Source organism: Asparagus officinalis, chromosome 5, assembly GCF_001876935.1.
Source record: "Asparagus officinalis chromosome 5, Aspof.V1, whole genome shotgun sequence".
In the NCBI taxonomy this organism is placed as follows: Eukaryota; Viridiplantae; Streptophyta; class Magnoliopsida; order Asparagales; family Asparagaceae; genus Asparagus; species Asparagus officinalis.
This window is the reverse complement of record NC_033798.1, coordinates 129608900-129629449: the sequence shown is the minus strand read 5'-3', so window position 1 is coordinate 129629449 and position 20550 is coordinate 129608900. Positions and strand designations below refer to the sequence as shown.

At 39.3% G+C, this 20550-nt stretch overlaps 2 protein-coding genes, 2 long non-coding RNA genes and 1 pseudogene across 4 annotated transcripts; 3 read left to right on the top strand and 2 right to left on the bottom strand.

Moving 5' to 3' along the window:
- LOC109842620 lies at nt 267-821 on the top strand (annotated as a pseudogene).
- Nucleotides 851-2996, top strand: LOC109841339. Its single transcript, XR_002247239.1, has 3 exons — nt 851-1662; nt 1774-2271; nt 2498-2996. It is a non-coding gene; the product is annotated as an uncharacterized LOC109841339 (long non-coding RNA).
- LOC109841338 lies at nt 3189-3622 on the bottom strand. The gene is made up of 2 exons (XR_002247238.1): nt 3576-3622; nt 3189-3481 (listed from the first exon to the last, which is right to left on the bottom strand). It is a non-coding gene; the product is annotated as an uncharacterized LOC109841338 (long non-coding RNA).
- Nucleotides 3626-6917, bottom strand: LOC109841337 (ACT domain-containing protein DS12, chloroplastic). Its single transcript, XM_020410274.1, has 8 exons — nt 6471-6917; nt 5787-5844; nt 5585-5710; nt 5187-5281; nt 5006-5090; nt 4861-4917; nt 4139-4194; nt 3626-3790 (listed from the first exon to the last, which is right to left on the bottom strand). Exons 1-8 carry the CDS (start codon nt 6602-6604, stop codon nt 3676-3678), a joined length of 726 nt encoding a protein of 241 aa, XP_020265863.1. The 5' UTR covers nt 6605-6917; the 3' UTR covers nt 3626-3675.
- LOC109841336 lies at nt 14921-18106 on the top strand. Its single transcript, XM_020410273.1, has 3 exons — nt 14921-15018; nt 16138-17063; nt 17897-18106. The coding sequence occupies exons 2-3, from the start codon at nt 16180-16182 to the stop codon at nt 17931-17933; spliced, it is 921 nt and encodes a 306-aa protein (XP_020265862.1). The 5' UTR covers nt 14921-15018; nt 16138-16179; the 3' UTR covers nt 17934-18106.

Here is a 20550-nt window from a genome sequence, read left to right as displayed (position 1 = left end):
TAGTTCCAGACGGTTAAGCGGGCGATGTGTTCTTAAATCAAAGATATATGATTTAGCTCGAAACGGAGAGGATTCCGATAGAGAATTGTCTGAGCAGCTTAGATGTTCGAGGGACGGTTTGTCGTCTGACTGACGAAGGAGCCTTCAGGCTCGAGGTCTTCGGTCCCAACAAACCGAAGGAGGAGGAGGTCGTTTTTTACTGAAATTATGATTTCAAATGCTCATTCCTCAGGGACTCTGTTACTGAGAAGTTCACCAAAGGAGGAGATCATGATCCTTTGAAGTTGCAACGAAGATGTTAGAAACAGGGTCCACCCTGTTGCTGAGAAGTTTCGCTGCACGCGGGCTTCGACCATTGGCTGTGGCAACACAGGTTTGTTGCAAACTTGCAATAATATCTCGGAAACTGTTTCCTGCAGTGATTTTATTTTGTGTTGACAGTCGATTCACCTTTGTCCTCTGCAGGAAGTTCCTGAGAAGAACAAGGATAGCCCTGGTGGGCCACGTCAATTTGTTGCTCTGTTGCCATTGTTTGATAGCCTGAGGAATGACAGTGAAGAAGCCATTCGCTCGCAGGGCTCGAGATCTTGGTGTGGATGTCAAAATGATTACCGGTAGCTTTGCTCTTCCTTTTTCTTTTGATACTCATGCAATTCTGAATTTCTAATATATGCACATCCTCCTGTTCAGGTGATAAGCTTGCTACTGCCAAGGAGACTGGCCGAAGACTCGGAATGGGGGACGAACATGTATCCATCCCAATCTTCTTCATTGCTCGGGGAAGACAAAGATCTGATGGATTTGCCAGGGTTTTCGGAGGCGAGCCCTGTATAAGCCAGTTGTGTGGAGCTTCGTTTATGGGTTTCCTAATATGTTAGCTTTTCTTTAAAATAGAGCACAAATATGATGAAATTGAGAGGTGACTACAAAAGAAGAACCGGGTATGTGGTGTTACTGGTCAATGACATCCAAGGTCTTAAAGAAAGCTGATACTGGAATTGCAGTTGTTGATGCTAAAGATGTCTCTGTGAGTGCTTGTGATATTTGTTCTCACCGGTCCTGGGCTGAGTGTCATCATTGCTGCGGTCCTTACCAGCCGAGCTCATTTCCCAGACGACGAAGAATTACGCGGTAGGCACCTAGGTATTTTCTTGCGACGGTCATCTACTTCTTTCATGCGCATTGATTTCTTTCACTGGTCCTTGCTGATTCCTGTCCCTTCACGGGTCTATGCTGTTTCTAATACAGTTTGTACTGTTGAAAGTACTGCTTCTGTGACCGAATCATCGGTTTACTACTTACGTTTAGGCAAAACATTGTTCTCGTGTCAGTGCTAAATGCTTCTTCTCATCTTTGTAGCTCGCCTTTAAGCTTATTGCGCTGACATGAAAATTCGATTTCTCACCCTTCATGGTTCTGATTATTACCATCCTCAGTGTTGGTGAGTTTTGCATTAAGAGGAAAGAGCATTCTTGCTTACTTTGAGACCTGTCCATATTGGGTACAGTTATGACAATATCAAAGGACCGAGCGAAGCCATCCCCAATATCTGACAGTTGGAAATTGAAGGAGATTTGCGCTAATGGCTTCATGTATGGCAGTTACTTGGCATTGATGAGCATCTTCTTTTTCTGGAAAACGAAAGATGCTGATTTCTTCTCTGTAAGAATCATCCTATCCCCTAGTTTGCGTGACTCCATTTCGTACTCCTGTTGTGACTTATCTTTGATAGTTTCTCATAAGCATTTACATATTCCTGAGCTCTTGTTACAGGTTCAATTCCCATGCCGACGCAGGACAAATTTGGTGTGCAGCCAATTAGGCACAGTGACGGTGAAGTGATGGCTGCTCTGTACCTGAAAGTCAGTATTATGAGCCAGGCCCTCATCTTTGTCACTCGATCTCGTGGCTGGTTCTTTGTCGAGCGACCTGGACTCTTCTGGACTCTTGTTGGTCTCCGCTTTTCTCGTTGCTCGACTTGTATGATTTTGTAATCCTCGTCTTTCTTTTTCCGACAGGTTTCAAGAGATACAAATGCAACTATCTATAGTGAAGGAAATCTTAAAAAGGGTAAAATTCGTTTGGCAGGCTGCAACTCTGATAGCTGTGTATGCCGGCTGGAGTTTTGCAGGTATCGAGGGAATAGGTTGGGATTGGGCTCTAGTCATCTGGCGATACAGTATCGTTTTCTTTCCCCCTCTTGATTTCTTGAAGTTCGCTATCCGATATGTGCTCAGTGGGAAGGCATGGGACGACCTCCCGGAGAACATGGTAAAGAATCTAAGGGTTAATTAAGGATAGAACTCCCTGCGCTATTGCCAAATTGGACTCACTACACCTATTGTTCAATTGTTGCAGAGAGACCCCCTGAAAAGGGTCAAAAAAATTTCACTCAGGGGGTCTATCTGCAACATAAAATTAGAGGGGGTCATAGGATTGCATATATACAATCCTTTTCTGATATTATATATGATTGAATTACTTCAAAAAAATTTAGACCGAATTCACTGCCAACAATTTTCGAGGACTCCAACCACCTGAAACAACCAACCTTTTTGAGTTACCCGAGATGACCGAGCAGGGCGCCAAGTATATGTTGCACGGTCGGTCAGACCCTGGCTCTGCATTGGTCGTGCAGTGTCAGTGGTGAAGTCGGACATTGTCAACATACAACAACAACCAAATCTACACAGTTTTTATCTTTCTCACTACAAGTGAGATGCATGGAAGAGGAGCAACAAGGCTTGATGTTTTCCTATCATACATGACGATGAAGATTAAGCGTTCTTTCCTACTTTCTTCATGTGTCTTTACAGTTTCGGATATGTTTTTTTGACATTGTGGGAGCTTGTTCATCTTGACAGCCTCCAAATGTGAACTTTAATTGATTGGAACAGATAAAATAATTTCAACAGTTCAGTTACGGTTCAGCTTTAAAATGTGTTTGTATTGGTTGGGTTTGAAAAAGACAACTAGTTTGGTTCTCTGTTCTCCCTAGTTTGTTATTTCCATTGAGCCTGAACAGTGAATTAGTTTGGTTTTACTTCGTCTGCTTCTGCACAGTGTATTATAGACATTGTACAAATGTAACTACTCTTGAGTAATAGCCATCAATTCCTGCATCACAATTTGTTGTCAGTTCTCATTGAACCTTGTTTATTGCTCTCATGCTCACCCAGCCAAATAGATTTGAATAAAGAATTGCCAACAATTATACATGTATTAAAATCGGTATTGACATGACAATCTTTTGAGGTAAAATTCCTCAAAAGAAATACAATGATAAAACTGGAAAAGGTTCTTTTCTTTAGTTTTTAATTTAATGAAATTACATTCAAATTTCTTACAGATTGATTGTCTGCCTCCTCAATAAGAGTTTGAATCCTCATTCATGCCAATCTTCTGTGATAGGATGTTACTAAAAGCTTGCCTCCTCTGTTGTTGGCCTCCTCAAAAAGTACCGCAAACTATTAGCTAGAACCTGCATAAACAATAAGCAACTAATTTAACAATTTAGTCACATTATAAATGCATAATTTGAGATTCATAGCCTGCAGTTTTTCAAGAATTTTTACCTGTTCCAGAGGCTTGATAATAGGTTTATCCTTATAACTGGGTACAGTTGTTGCTCATAGCAGATTCTAAGCGAGTGAAAACTCTGTAGTACATTTTCATCTAATTTACCTCCGTATCAAATTCTCCTGATTGAACAGTGATGTTTATGTCAGTAATGATCTTAACAAGATCTACCAGTAATCCAGGTCGGTCTGCTGTCTCCACCACAAGTAAACTTAAACAGGAGAGAAAGTATTGAGTTATTAGCTTCCATTGCATCACAAAATGCTCGTAAGATAGAAGAGTTCAGAAAAATTCAATTATAATATTTGCTTATGACTTGCATTAATAACATAGGAGTGCCGAGTGATTACATATCTACAGCTGGAAGGTCACAATACAAGAAACTCCAAGCATCTGATGCTTAGATAAATCACACTTTGAAGTTCTAAGAAAAATTAACATCTAATAATTAGATGAAGCAGATTGCTAGCTCAGCCACAGTACTGAACTTCTACATGTGATGAAACATGTAAAAAAGGAGGTTTTATGAAAGTATATTGAAATTTTAAATGATACATACCTCCGATCAGGGCCATCGTCATAAACATATATATGTGTCGCAATATCCACATCGACCTGAATATAAACAGCAAAATAATAAATAGATTTTTTAAAAAAATAGAACACACAAGAAAATGGAAGTCTCAGTTGTGACAATGTAAAACACATTACATCTATGTCAGCTCCCACATCACAAACTGTGTTCTTCTTTGAACTAATATGGTATATGATTAGCATTTAATATGGGTCAAACTAAATGAGAAAACCACATGGTCAATTGATGTAAGTGACAGAATAGGAAGTGAATGAGTATAATATGTAAAGGGTAATGGTACATATCAGTTGTGTTGAACACTTTTATGGCAATGCATGGGTTTTAAGGAAAATAAGATAAAAATCAAAAAGCATACTGACAAATTTCATACCTAACTTAAAATGAAGGTATTCCATCTAGAGATATCAAACAATTATTCAAGTGAGAAAGAAAAGCATAAATTTAATTGACATCATTTATACAACAAAAAATGAAAGGTAAAACATGGAATGTGTCCTCAAGCAGTAATAAGGTACAGCTGCATTATCTGTTTCGCATAAAATTGACAATACTAAGCCTTCTCAAGATGATACATTCTTCATTTTCTAGTAAAAATTATTGGGTAGAACACTCTCTAAACTGAAGCTAGATTTAATTTAATAGTCCCTGATTTACTTGGGAAAAGGACTAAGGAAAAAAAAACTCACTTCTTTAGGTTGTTCAGTTCCAAAGGTTGCTCCCATAGCCAACTGGCTGCTCGATTCCTAAACAACCAAGTAGAATCCTCATATAGCAAGTGCAACAGCATATGCAATCTCTATTAAGAAGCAGAAAACCTGTAATAAATTTTACCGGATGATATTCAAGAAGATTGTTAATGATTGTCAAGCGTATTGCTTCTAAGAGCTCCGGATCCTCAACCTTCCTTCCAGTAGAACTACAAAGCATCATAACCACCGAAAACTCATCAACCATCTATTGGATTCCGGATTGTATCAAACAGAGAAGCATTTTTTTCATAGAGAGAACTCACGCCTTAGTAATAGCAAACTTGTTGTGCTTGCCAGATGAGTCCAAACATACACTAGCCTTGACAACATTCAGGCCTAGATTCTTAAGCGAGTTCATCTTCAGACATAAAGAAGAAACTTTGTTAAGTTTAAACATATAATCATTTAGGTTAGTTGCAGATGGACCATTGCAGTTCTTTCGTTGCAGATAGATCCTCTTAGTGTACTTTTTGACTCTTTTACCCTCATGAGATCTATTTTGTGAAAATACAATTTTCTTTTTCTCTGAGGGCGAAAGAGTCAAAAAAAATCACTCGTGTTCTATCTGTAAAAATTTTGAGGGGCTATCCACAATTAACCCATATAATCATTCTGGCCCACCAAGAAAAAAAATACCATAAAAGGATGTAAAATTATTTACAGTGTCAAGGAGAGCCCCGAGGCGATCACCAAAAGTGACTTCGACAACGGTTGAGTCTGGATCGGAGTCCTGATCTATTATAACTTTGGGAGTAGGAACTGTATCAGTCTCGGTAGGACTCCCATCCTGTTAAGTACCCAACAATTCAAAGAATTTCAGATGCAATCCTAGCAATTGCACTGAGGTAACTACATATTTATACCTCCACGGCAGTTGGAGATGCAGCTCTAGGGATGCTCACAGCTGAAGATGATGATGATCTAGCAATTACCAAAGAACAAAATAAACCGATGCTAGTCATAAGCATAAAAACATGAGAAGAACTATAAAATGTAATCCAAACAAATCAATGTCAAAGACCACTCGCAAATGCTACTGGCCGGCCAACCCTCTATTCTACATTCATGTTGACTTCACTTATACACCGATATCACTCATAAACACTACAACCAATCAATAAGTATGAGGATGGGTTTTTTATTTTATTTTTTTCATTTTTAGCACAGCATTGCTCATGCATTCATTCATGGAAGTACACATAGACCTCTCCATCTATCCTCAGTTAAAGAAGCTGATCAGGATACAAAATCAGATCTATGAGTAGAGGCCACGGAAAATTTGAGAAACAACCATAAAAAAACAATCTTCATAACGACATGCTCAGATCTCAGGCAACTACTAGCAGATTTGTACTGTGTACAAAAATCCAACAAAGAGAGAAGAAATAGCAGAGCAAACACAATAAACTCCAACCAGTTCACATCGCACAGAGAAGCCTGCGGATATAATGAAAAATACCCACCAACAACTTCAAAGAAGAACGAGGAAAGTTTCAGGAACCCACAAATATATAACTTCCCAAATTTTCAAGGGAAAGCAGCAATACCTTCGATCCCTGATGGGAGCCAAAGAGGGAAAGCCCAACTGGGCACAAGACTTAACAGAAAACAGGCAGTTGTCTGCCGTCTTCAAGCCCGAGCAGCAAACCTTGAGAGCTCCAGACGCCATGGCGACAGCCATTGAGAGAAAACCCAGCTCTTTGTTTCCCCCCGAATTCCCCCTTCTTCTCTCTCTCTCTCTCTCTTCTCTCTCTCTTTGTTGCGCTAGAAACAAGAAGAAGAACAAGGGCGAACAAGTGGGATGGGCTCAGCCATTGGAAAGAAACCCACAGGAAATATCTAATCTTGATCTATCTATACATTTTGGACGCTCGAGCTCAACTCATCAGTCTCTTTCGATGCCCTCTCCTCTCTCTCTCTCTCTCTCTGATCTCTGATCTCTCTCTCGCTGTTTGTTCGAAGACAGCCCATCATTTCTATCGGATAGATGGGGTAAGAAACCGTTGGAGTAGGTGGATTATGGTTGGATTTATCATTTACCCCCATTACCCATCGTTTCTTTCCCCAAGCATCTATCATCGACCCCCCCTCCCTCCTTTTAAGAACATTTTTTTTCCAGCCCCTCTATTGTTTACTTTTAGGGCCTATTTGTTTGCTAAAAAAATGAGAACCGCCTAACGTATGATTTCAAGAAATCTTCGCCCGCTACGTAGGATTTTGGTTTCAACCGATTTTCAAATCACACATTTGTTTCGTTTTGTGATTTAAAGAAATGAGAGTGTCACGTCAGATTTTTGAGAAAACTCATTTCAGACGAAAACCCTCTAAAAACACTTGGAAATGTCACTACAAACAATTTTTGATTACTAAAAGCATTGTTGAAACTACGGCGGGAAATAAAAAAGATTATTTAATTGCTGAAAATACTGTTGCTTTTGCGGCTGATTTCTGTTTGCGTCAGGAACAAGTTCTGTTGTAGAATTCATTATAACTGTTTATCGATTACAATGAATACAAAACAGTGAGCTTCGTGCTTTGTAAAACTACTCTTTACAACAAAAATTTTAATTACAAGCTCCTTAGAAACACACGTAGGGTCGTTGTTTGGATCGCTGCTTGCGCGGGATCTTTGCCTGTGCCGATGGTGCGTTAGCCCGTGGACCACCGATTCACAGATTCTGATTGAACCGTAAAGACTATTTGAGATTCTTGCTTCGTTTAGAAGTAAAAAAAAAGATAAGTGAATATCTTATCGATGTAAGATGAACACTCTTTTCAAGATCAAGTCGAAGCTTAGATCTTAAGGAATCCCAAAGTTGTTGTTTGTACTCGAATTTGATGAAGTCTCTCCCTCTCTCGAGAAGAACGCTCCAAAATGCTCAAGTTCTCTACTTGGATCTGCTCCAAAATGCTCAGCCCTCGTCAGTAAGGGTCCTAGGAGGCTATTTATAGCCCTTAGGAACAATAACTGAAGTCAGAAGTTGGAAAAAAGTCACATCGGGAGACTCCTATTTCCGAGACAGTTGTAACTGTCTCGGAAGCATGATGAGCTTCCCATTTGTAACTGTCTCGAAAACATGGTTTTCTTCTGGTCATTTTGTAACTGCTTTAAGCACGTTTTGAGGCCATGATTCCTATGGTTGTGAGCGTGATTCTAGCTTGTAACTGCTCTCCCACATTAAAACACGATCTCTGGCAGTTATGGGGCCACATGGCACGCACAAATCTCAAGAAAACTGACATTCTCTATCCTTAGCTTTCGAGACAGTTGTGAGTGTCTTGGAAGTAGTGGACTTCCTTCATGCTTCCGAGACAGTTGTAAGTGTCTCGGAAGTGGTAGACTCCTTTCATGCTTCCGAGACAGTTGTAAGTGTCTCGGAAGTGGTGGATCCCTTTCATGGTTCCGAGACAGTTGTAACTATCTCGAAAGTGTGTCGGCTTCTTCGTTGTTTCCAAGATAGTTATAACTATCTCGAAAACTATGATTTCCCTTTATACCTCCCATGCATGTTTTACGCCTTGAAACTCGCGTGATGTGCTTCTTGATACACACCTTAGTTAATTTTTAACTTTGGATGATCCCCTGTAACTGAGATGATAATGTTTATCGCCTTCTCCCTGTCTTGAGTTGTGTGTGATGATCTATAAGTAATTTTTGACACCTACAGATACCCCCTCTAAAGTATTTTAGCCTCAATTTTTTATAGAGGATTCTGGAATACTTTGGATATGATGCACTTCTACTTCGATTCATTGACTTCTCCATATTTCAGCCTATTCGTTTGTTGTTGAATAGCTAAAAAAAATTCGGTGCTGCGTTTATCGCCTGACCGTTGTCGAAATCTTAAACTGAAGATGGTGTGTTGATTTCTGAATTTGCTCATGTCGTTGGGTTGACGATGAACTACTCATCCTGTTCAGAATGAATTAGCAGGGATGATCCTTTAACTTGGAACTGATCTGCACCTCGTTTTGGCAAAGTTATCGATGCGTTGATCGACGTCGACCTTCATTACGATAGAAACATAGTTTATACTCATATGTTAATTAGAGTTTACACAGTTTAGGCTCTTGAGGCGTTAGAGCGTGGAGAATCTGTTTATACTTGTGTACTCCTCAGAGTTTCGGGAATCAGTTTAACCTCGTGTACCCGTTAGGAGGTTTAAGGAGATGTAGTTTATACTCATATACTCATCGGAGTGTTCAAATACGCTGAAAATGGGTCGAAAATGTTGATAGGTTACGTCTTTTTGGTGAAAAGATGAACCAGACACTGGAGAGGAAGAATTTTATATTCTATCTCCTTGTCTCTTTTTTGTTGGTAGAGATGAAGCCAGTGCTGGAGATGAAGAATTTTATATTCTATCTTCTGGTCTCTTTTTTGATGGTAAAGATGAACCTGATGATGGAGAGGAAGAATTTTATATTCTATCTGCTAGTCTCTTTTTTGTTGATAGAGATGAACCCGATGATAGAAAGGAAGAATTTTATATTCTATCTCCTACTGTAAAAAAAAACCCAAAGTATGATCTCCACTTTGAGAATCTGAAGGGTGAAACTAAGAGTGGGATCTCCACTCCGAGAATCGAGAAGATTTAGATAATCCTAACTGCTAAAAGGTTTGATTATCCAATCTAAAAATAGATTTCTCATTTATCGAGATGGAATTCCAACTTTGGTCCTAACTTGTTTAAAGGTTTGACCGAGTAGGGAATGTATGGAAACCTTTCATTTATCGAGAGGTGATTCCGATTTTGGTCCTAACTATTTAAAGGTTTGACCGAGTGGGGGTTTGAGATGATCCTAACTGTTTAAAGGTTTGATCGTTCAATTTGTGGACCTCTCATTCATGGAAGGAATCGAGAGGGGATTTTGGCTTTGATCTTAACTGTTTTAAAGGTTTGACTAAATGGGAGTTTGAGACGATCCTAACTGTTTAAAGGTTTGATCGTTCAACTTGTGGACCTCTCGTTCGTGGAAGGAGTCGAGAGGGGATTTTTGCTTTGGTCCTAACTGTTTAAAAGTTTGACCAAATGGGAGTTTGAGACGATCCTAACTGTTTAAATATTTGATCGTTCAATTTGTGGACCTCTCTTTAATGGAAGGAATCAAGAGGGGATTTTTGCTTTGGTCCTAACTGTTTAAAAGTTTGACCAAATGGGAGTTTGAGACGATCCTAACTATTTAAAGGTTTGATCATTCAATTTGTGAACCTCTCATTCATGGAAGGAATCAAGAGGGGATTTTAGATTTGGTCCTAACTGTTTAAATGTTTGACCAAATAAGAAGTGAGAGTAGGGTACAAATAACAGTGAGAATGTTGATTTGTACAAATCACTCGGTGGAGGTTTTCGGTGTCAAGTGGCTAGGATTTAACACGAAGGGGTTTGATATAGCTATGGATTAGCAGATTGAAATTTTGGATGTCGTGTTAGGACTTCAATAGTGGGAGTGTTAAAGGCTTAGACACAGTGGAAGTTTGAATGGATTCAACCGTGAAGAATTATGATGGACCCACCATTAATTAATTTGATCAGTGAGGGATTTTATGCTGGAGGACCGTGAATCATTAAGCACTCCATAATTACTCCATGGGAGTTTCGTGAGGAAAGATTGACCCGATGAAGTCATTGAATCTCATTTTAACGAAAGAGTGCTCAGAGGTCACAATATGAGGGTTTTAATCATCTTAGAAATGATTAAATAGCCACAATGGGATGTTCTTAATCATAATAAAGAATGAATTATTCTGATGATTGGTTTTTATCTTGAATAATCAATCGGTTTTGGGTTATCCTTAAAAATACAATGTGTAGTATTCTCCAGGGACTTCCTATTGGAATGAATTAAGGTATTCCACCCCCAGCTCTTTGGCGAATCTGAATCCAATTATATTCGGCCACATTGTTAGGTTATCCTTACAAATATTAAGAGTAATATTCTTTAGGAACTTCCCGTTGTTGAAAATAAGGGAAGTAGTTTAACATCGTATACCCGTCGGAGGAAAGCGAGAAGCATTTTATACTCTTATACTCTTCGAAGTTACATGGAGAAGTAGTTATACTCGTGTACTCATCGGAGTCACATGGAGAAGCAGTTTATACTCGTGTACTCATCGGAGTCACATGGAGAAGCAGTTTATACTCTTGTACTCATCGGAGTCGCATGACGTCCTTATTTGGCTTGTTTTACCGTTATGACACGGGAGTCAATTAAAGCTTGGATTTTGCTTTTAAGGCCAAAGAAAACCTTGGTGGGATGAAGAACCCTTCTGTGGTATGCACAGTAGTTTGGATCCGTAATCCTCTTAGCTCCCTCCTGATCTTTAATAGGTGGTAGCTTAATTTTGTCGTTGGCGATGAGGTATTTCAAGATGGCTGGAACTTTATCATCTTCGAAAGAATACTCTTTCGGGGACTTCGGATCGGGAGACTTCTGTTGCCTTCGGGGTTGCTGTTGTGATGTTTGATCATCGTTCACAGCGGTTGTAGATGTCGTCGGGATGCTTCTCTCAGCTTTCTTTCTTTTAAGAAAGCGTTCAGCTTGTTCGCAGCGTAGTTTTAACTTTTCCAAGTGGCTGAAGGTACGACCCCCAGGGCTTTCAAGATATTAATGGATAGATTGTTGTGGCATGTCTGCAGGATGAACTCCTCTGTCACAGGATCTCTACAATTCGTTGCCTTGTTATGGAAGCGCATGACAAAATTGTCGATTGACTCTCTGTCTTTTTGCTTCTCATCCAGAAGGGTTCCGATTGACACTTTAGTGTCATCATCAAAGAAATTGCTGAGGAACAAACTTTTCATGTCATCCCAGCAGTTAACGCTCCCAAGCTTGAGACGTCGGTATCAATCGAAGGCGGCCCCACGAAGGGTGCCAACGAATAACCAGACCATCAAAGCCTCGTTTTCAGAGATCATGCCCAAATGAGACTTAAAATAAATCAAGTGTTGAGCAGGCGAGCTCTTCCCGTCAAACGTTATGAAGTTAATCAGATTGAAATTTGTCGGGTACGAGATTTTGAATCCCATTCTCTTGGATATGGATATGGAATACTCATCTTCTTTACTTCCTAAGCGGACATCAAAACATTGATTTTATTTTCAAGCTCTTTCATCATCTTGTCATCGCCTTCATCTCTCTTCGAGCGATGTTGAGCAGAAGCAATTGGGTCACCCTCGGTGTTTTTGAGTGGTGCAATTGAACCACCCCTAATATTATTGTTGAGAGGATCAGTTGAACCACCCCTAATATTATTGTTGAGAGGATCAGTTGAACCACCCCTAACGTTATTATTATTAGGAGATGTATCAGCCATAATGACTTTGTCCACTTCTGGATCACTATTATCTACAACATTCTGAGTGCGACGGTTAGATTCAGCTCGCTGACTAGACTCGGGAGCTTGAAACCGTTGAGCTTATAATTCTCTTATTTGTTGGATAGACAACTCTATTTCCGTCTTCATCTCAGCTCTAATTTTTTCACGTTGCTTAGCTAGAGCTTCTTAAAATGTTTGAGCAAACTGATTAGGAGTGATTGTGAACACTTCTTTGGTTTGTCCCGTGCTAGACATTGTATCATCAGAAGCGATCGCAGAACAAGTGTCCGAAAGTTCATCCTCCGAGGACATTCCTTCATGCATTCTCTTGTAATATCTACGTCTGATGGCTCCTAACTGGAGTCGAGACATCCGTTGAGCAATTGTTGGATTGACTTTTCCTCCCAGGGAAAAGTCAGGATTTGATTCACTTGAATGCCGCTTAGATTTTCCTTTATCAGCCATGTTGATGGTGACTTCAATGAATTCGTCATCTTGGATAACTACTCTTCTCTTGCAGAAATATCTTGGCTTGAGCTTCGACATTTTGGTGAAAAGCTTCTGGAACACTGAGACTCTTTGCGGGATAACTTCTCGCTTGGAGTAGTCATATTCCGATAGTACTGCTCTAATGAATTGCTAACATGAACAATGAGAGCTTATTTCTCGGACAATCCTCTTTCGATATTTGTTTACACCCCCAGCTTGATAGTACAACTCATCGGTATGATTGCCGGAGCACCTTATCATCTGTTGGTGTGACCTCTCAGGTATAACGTTGTCTTTTGACGGACACATCTTCTTCTGGAAATGTAAAGTCTTGTTAGCATTCTCAGGAGTCGCACGTTTAGAACCACCCCTTTGCGGGTGTGGAGTCTTAACGTGCTTCTGAGTTTCGATATGAACCCCCAAGCGGGTGGAAATCGAGATTTTTTCCAACTTGGGATTGCTTTGGGTTAGTGGGAGGACGCATATGACCCCCAGCCTGACAAGTCATTTGGATTTTGTTCACTGGACCCAAGCGTTCCTTGACCAGAGCTTTGCCTCGATCTTCGTGCAAAGGACCAATGCGATCTGTCATTGTGATTTTGAAGTTTGATAGGTCAGGAGTGATCCAATGCTCCACTGACGATATAGCAGATGTAGTTGCAGTAGACGGACAAGGGACGGATGTCGAAGGAGTCGAAGGAGAGGCCTTGGAAGCTTCCCCTTTGGCCGAGACAGTTACAACTGTCTCGGGTATGGCTTCTTTGCCCGAGACACTTGTAAGTGTCTCGAATATGGCTCCTTTGTCCGAGACGCTTGCAAGTGTCTCGGTTGAAGGGAATAGCCTCCGAGTTTGATTTTTGCGCAAGTTTAGACTTCGGAATACAAACATTGCGGACTAACCTCCATTGTTTCTTTCCCCAAGCATCTAATCATCGGCGGTTTTTCATTTCCCCCCTTTTTTTTCACCCCTCTTTTTAAGAACATTTATTTTTCAGCCCCTCTATTGTTTACTTTTTAGTGTTACATATTTGATCCTGGACATTGAAGTTTTGGAGAGGAAAACTGCCCGTTTGAATTTTTATTTGTTTTCTGTTTTACTCATGAATCACGAGTAATCTCCTAACGTTTGTTTTAATCACACCCAGGTCTGTACCGATAGGTATTCATATTCGATTCTGGCGGATGTAGGCTGCGTTTTACTTACGGAACCGTATACGCCTTGATATTCGTTCGAAACTAATGAGTCGACGCAGATATATGATAAACGTTTGGGATTAAAACAATGGAATGTGCTCCATTAACAAGGAACATATTCCATTTTGAGCAGGTTTTTTTTCGCATGTACGAATTTTTAAAAACTTATTTTTTTTATTAATAAAAATTTTTGTTTTCTCTCAGCTTTTTTGAGTCGAACATTGCTATCGTTGTCTCGTTATAATATTCAATTGTGCTTCTATCTTCAGCTGTTTACTAATTCAGTGGACAAAGCTTCAGATACTTTTGCGAAGCGTTGCTGGCCCGGCCCAGTTACTGGCTGATTGGGCGGGGCAATGAGCCAACTTGGCCCAAGTGACACCCCTAGGCCCAAGACGTACCTTTAACAATATTTTTGGTCCATTAGAAAAATAAAATCAACTTTTTATGCATCTCCGGCTTCGCAATGAAACCAAATAATCCCTAACAAAGATATATACGATACCTAGCCTAGAACAAGTGACCCAATTGAGAACAGAGAATGAGACGGATCATAAAGATTAAGGCAAACACAAGTCATTTCTTGTTTCAGACCCTTGGAATAGATTATTGGATCCCTAGCCCTTCTGCACTCCCTCACTACGGAACCTTTTTTAGTAAATTATTATAAATTATTAGAATTTATTTTAGTATAACTTCCGTACTAAACTATAGAAACACTTGGAGTTAAAATAAAATAAATAAAACTTCTCTAATGAAGGAACGTCAAATAAACAACTACATTGAAAGGGATAATAATCTTTTAAGTCTAGGAACATTGAGGAGTAAGAAAGAAGACGCTGACAGAATAAAGGGCCTAAGAGTAATTTTCCATTAGAAAACGTTAACTAAAACTAAACGGAAAATTCTGTTAGGGCCCCTAGGAGAGCCCGAATTTTAGCCCCAAGCCCGCCAGATGACCTCACCGATTTCAAAACTGGGTCCCACTTAGCAGCCATCACATAGAAATAGGCCTCACCCCTCTCTCTCAAAGGTTAGGGTTTGAGGACCGGATTCTTCTTCTATCGCTCGCCAGTCCTCCAAGATTAAAGGTGATGTATCTATTTTCCGCTTCTAGGGTTTTCATTGTTTATTTAAATATTGTTGAATTTTAATTCTGGGTCTGAAGTTTTAAACTTTATTCACATAATTGCTGCTTGAGCTGTTATTTTTTTTTTTAATTTAGATATTGATCGGTTGGGGGAAAAGGATAGTTTAAGCTAAACATAGGGATTATATCTAGGATCTGATTGCAGGAAACTTTGGAATTTGACCCTTTGATGGTTACTTGACCCAGTGGATTTTGATTCCTTTCAAGTTGTTGTCTAAATAAAACTCCGAAATACTGTGATTAAGGTGGCTGTAACTTATTGTTGCGGTAGGCTCATTTGCTTTTAACTGTGGAGAGGTGACTAACAACAAGATTTTAGGGTCATCTCATCCGTTAAGTTAATCATGATTGTGTCCATCTTAATTGCTTTCTACCCACGTTACGGAGAGGCGAACGATGCAATCAAATTTTTTTTTTTGTTTTTGTTTTGATTGACGTGCTCTCCTTTCTCCGCGGAGTGCGTGTGGAATGCGGAGCTGTCCAGCGAATTGGTACTTTGTTGACAGAGAGCATGTTCAATGAAGATCCAATAGCCTTATGTCTAAGTACATTCTCGTGTGCTAAAATTGCGGCGATGAACTGTTCCATCATGCTCAGTTGTGAAATAAGCAATGGTCCTATTATTCCGTGCCTTGCGTCGTGCTGAAGCTTAGAGATTTCATCATGACCCAAGCTTGGGCTTTTTACTTCAAGGAAGACGCCTTTTCCTAATCGAGAAACCATTGAACGCCTTCTTGCTCTTAGCTTAGACCGAAGCTTATCTTAGATCCTCCCTAACCTTCATAGCTTGTGAGCGAGCTGTGCATGTGAGTCTCTCAAGGTTATCTTACATCCAAGCTTTTATAGGGATTTTAGTTTCTTAGAGGAGTTGTTTAGTGTTTGGTCATGTGAGAAATAGAACGGGTTGCATACTATTGTAGCAACTAGTTGTGGAAAAAGAAAATCTCATTGATTTGGTTGCAGCTTTCTTTATTGGTATTTGTTTTAAAATCCCACAAGATTTTTTACCCTTTTTCATGTAAATGCTTGTTTCGTAATATAAGATCGATTTATGTTGCAGCTTCTTAAGCACCTGGATATCTAGGGAAAATTCGCGATTGCAATGTCTTCAAGTAACTCACACAAGAGGCGAATCCAATCTCTCGACCTGCAAGATAATCAACATGCAAACCCTAAATGGAAGGATGCTGTCTGCTCCATCTGTTTGGAGTTCCCACACAATTGTGTCCTACTCAATTGTTCCTCATACGAAAAAGGTTGCCGACCCTTCATATGTGATACTAACCATAATCACTCAAATTGTCTCGACCGGTTCAAAGCTGCATACAAATTACCTATCACCAGCACAAAGGCCTCTTTGTCTTCTAACCCTGCTGGGTGTCCAACCTGCCCTCTGTGCCGAGGAGCTGTGACAGGGTGGGTCGTAATTGATGAAGCCCGGCTCTATTTCAACTCAATGAAGAGATCTTGTGAAGAGATAGAATGTTCATATATTGGCAACTACGCTGAACTTCAATCACATGCTAAACAAAATCACCCCAATGCACGCCCATCTGAAGTTGATCCTGCTAGGAGACTCGATTGGGAAAATTTCCAGCAATCTTCTGAAATCATCGATGTATTGAGCACTATACACTCTGAAGTGCCAAACAGTCTGGTGTTTGGAGATTATGTTATTGAGTATGGTGATGAGTCTGCAGATGAGTATGAGGATTTTCCAGGTGATGAAGGCAATTGGTGGACCTCTTGCATTTTGTATCAGGTGTTTGATAACTTTAGGGCTTCGAGGAGTAGGCGGAGATCCAGGGCAGTGGATTTCAGGAGAGGTCAGCAGAGATCAGCGTATGATGCTTCAAATGTGGATGATGGTTCTATTTCACCTCCAGATTTTGGAGAACATAGATTTAGGGACAGTGACGATGATTTTGTTACTACAAGAGTAAGTGGTGACAGGGGCAGCAGCAGCAGTAGCTCTGGTCATCGCAGGTAACTGTTCCATCTCCAGGTTCTATGAAAGTTGAAGCGGATCAATTGATTAAAGGTTCAATTGCGAATAGACCCCCTGTAGCACCACCTAATTGCGAAGAGACCCCTTGTAGCATTGGCCTAAGTGTGAATACACCCCCTTAGTGAACTTCTACTCTTTCAAAAGTAAAAAGTCAAAAAAAAAAAAAGCAATTGGAGGTCAGTCCTCACCAATAGAACTATAGGAGGGTCTATCCTCCTCCTTAGAACTTCTCTAACGATTTTAAGAGTGGAAAAAAAAATTCTCCTAGGTGGTCTATTTGTAATTGGGTGATACTACATGGGGTCTATTCACAATTAACCCTTGATTGAATCATAGGGTTTTTTGATATTAGTCCTGCAAATCTATCATATTTTGAAATTAGTACCCCCAAATCTTTTTAAGTGTTTTGACATTAGTCCCTCTAGGTAGCAAGCGGTTGGAATCGAGGGAATTATCCTGTGATCTTATTAAACATTTTGGACGCGCTACCGCTTATAAACTTGTGCGTTCAAACCCAAAGCCATTTAACTTAAACTCAGCATCTTTAACACTTTGGTTTGATTTGGGTGTTGATTTTGGGAAAGAAATTTTCCCTTTTTCTCCAAAGTGGAAGCGGCAACACAGCAGTCGTTAACAATTTGGTTGGTAAATATAGTAGGGGGTCTCATTTCAAGTAGATATAATAGGGGACTAAACGTTTAAAAGGATTTTGGGTGCTAACATCAGAAAATACCCTTAAAAGTATTGATTGAAGCAGGATGTGTTGTATTTGTCTTGCTGATTATATTTTCCCCTTGATTATGGTATACAGCTACAGGAGGCGCAGGTCTCGGCCCCACGACCCCTAGCCCTCAGTTCAATTTGTAACGTCTGTCATGATCCAGTTCAGAAGCGGGGGGCTTTCCGATCAGTATCTATGTTTATTCTGTTGTAATTTGATCAGGGGAAAACTATTCTTTTATGAACCTTTTTTTTTTTGTATATATGAATGAAGCACTGAAAACGGTTATTGCTTCTTTTTCTTGTGTGTGTGTGGGTGAGCTTCCAAATACTGTTCTTGTCCTTCTGCGCGTTTTGAGAGCATCTCCAACAGCTTCCTCATTTCTCACTTTTGGAGAATTTAGTTAGGTTTTTGGTCCAACGAATTCCCCATCTCATTCCCCAAAATAGGAATAGAGGAGAAAAAATGGGGAAGCTTCCCTAAATCTGCAACATTCTCCAAATTTTTGAAGGAAAAAAGAGATTCTTCAAAATGGGGAAGCTGTTGGAGTTGCTGTAAAAATTAGTTGGAGAATATGACTTTTGCTTCCTCATTTTGGAGAAAATTTTGGAGAAGCTGTTGGAGATGCCCTGATGCGGAAATGTTCATGTATGAGAGGACTTCTGAGTTGAGTTGCCTGCGCAGATGTTATGGTAAGGGGCGAGCAAACGATCGGATTGGTAGGTTTTAACAAATTTCGATCGAACGGAACTGTCCTACGCTTGGCACACCGAATCGTATCGACCCAACCTAGTTCGGTTTTGTTCGATTCGGTCTGTTGGGGTTCAACGTGCTCAGTTAAGAAAATGAATTATTTGGCTCATAAGAAAGACGGGGATCAAGATTCGACTTGAATCTTTAAGTAGCGTCAAACGACAATGGGTTCATCTCAAACTTGGTGTGTTGAAGTTTTAGAATATGTAGATCAAGTTCAACGGAGCGGATCATACATAGGCTCTGTTTGGCAAAACTAGCTGAAAGCTACGAGATTATAGCTGAAAGCTGTTAAGCTAGCTGAAAGCTGTGAAATTGTAGCTGAAAGCTGATAGCTGTGTAGCTAGTTGATTGACTAGAGCTGTGTGAAATTGTAGCTGAAAGCTGATAGCTGTGTAGCTAGTTGATTGACTAGAGCTGTTTGGCAAAAGTAACTGTACAACTAGTTTAAATTTGTTAAATGACGAAAAAGGACATGTAATATTATTGATATAAAATTAGAATTATTAGGAGCAAAAACGAAAGAAAAAAAATTGGCAGCTCCTTCCCAAAGACGAACACTACTTGAGATAGCTTTCCAAAAGCTACTTAGAAAAGACACAATCTCCAAAATAATCTCCTCCTATTTTTGGTCACCAAACAGCTCTACTAGCTTATTGACCAAGTCAATAAGACACAATCTCTTAGATAAGACACAATCTCTTGTTGCCAAACAGTGTCATAATGTATCTCAATCATCTGATTTTAGGTCAATGTTAATCACAAATTTTCACTGACAATAATATATTCCTATGTAAATTTTACGTATCCACGTGAAAATCATGTTAAAAACTATTAAGGGTGTTTTTTAAAATAAAATTTTAGATTTATTAAAGGGAACTTTTAGATGTTATAAAACTTATGGGAGTTATCGGATAATCATCCAAAGGTATGGGGTGGAGGGTTCACGTAATTGACAAGTTATCAACCTTAAGAATTCTGTTGTAAGATAATTATCTGCAGCTTGCTTGAAATTTTTTGGAGTTCTATGTTGCAAAACTTGATTTAGAGTACCACTTTAAGGGTATTATTTTACAAAATTTATTTTAAAATAGATTTTCCTTGAAACTATGAAATTCTAAGGTATAGCGGGAGACGATTTGAAATTTTATTTTAACAGAATTCAAATTTAGTTTTGGAGACATGTTAAATTGACTTTTGAATCTATGTAATTCGTTTGTTTATATCTATTTGCCATAATATTTTCATATTTTTGGACTTTTTTTTAAATTTATTTACAAATTATGGATTTGATGTAAAATGTTTCGGGTTCACTTCTACAGTCCTTCGCAACACTTGTTCTCAGCCTAGAAGGCGGAGTTACATTTTAAAAGTAAATAGTTTCCCTCTTTGATATATTATAAAAAAAACCCAAAATTAAAAATTAAAAAATTAAAAAAAAAAAACCAAATCAGACTAGAATTAGGGGTATCGGGTTTGATAGTTATTGGGATTTGACCCGTTAATTAGGTTGATTTGGGTCAGGGTCAAAATCCTACTATGTAATGTACTCAGTTGGAAGTTCCTAGCGCAAATTTCAAACGTAGTTTCAATTTGCACAGTTGTGTCTTGAGGGGTGTAACAGTAAACTATATCTAATGATTCTCTTCTTCCATCTTGATGTAATCTTTTGGGAAGGATCGTTATTAAAAACACTTCACTATTGTCCTTAAATAAAGCACATATACTTGAAGATAAATCCTGATAATCCTATATGGCATTATCTCGTCCATTAAATTAGAGATAAATGATGGGCATTAGAGGAATTAGACCCTCTCCAGTTACCACCTAATTAATTAGAGAGGATCCGCATCCAAGAAAGAAAGGCGGACGATATTTTCTCTTATACATGTTCAACATGCATCCCTTACATCAAACTTTAGGATCAGCGATTAACTTAGAATCTTAGCATATATCATCATATAAACAGACGGGTATCAATGGTTTCTCAT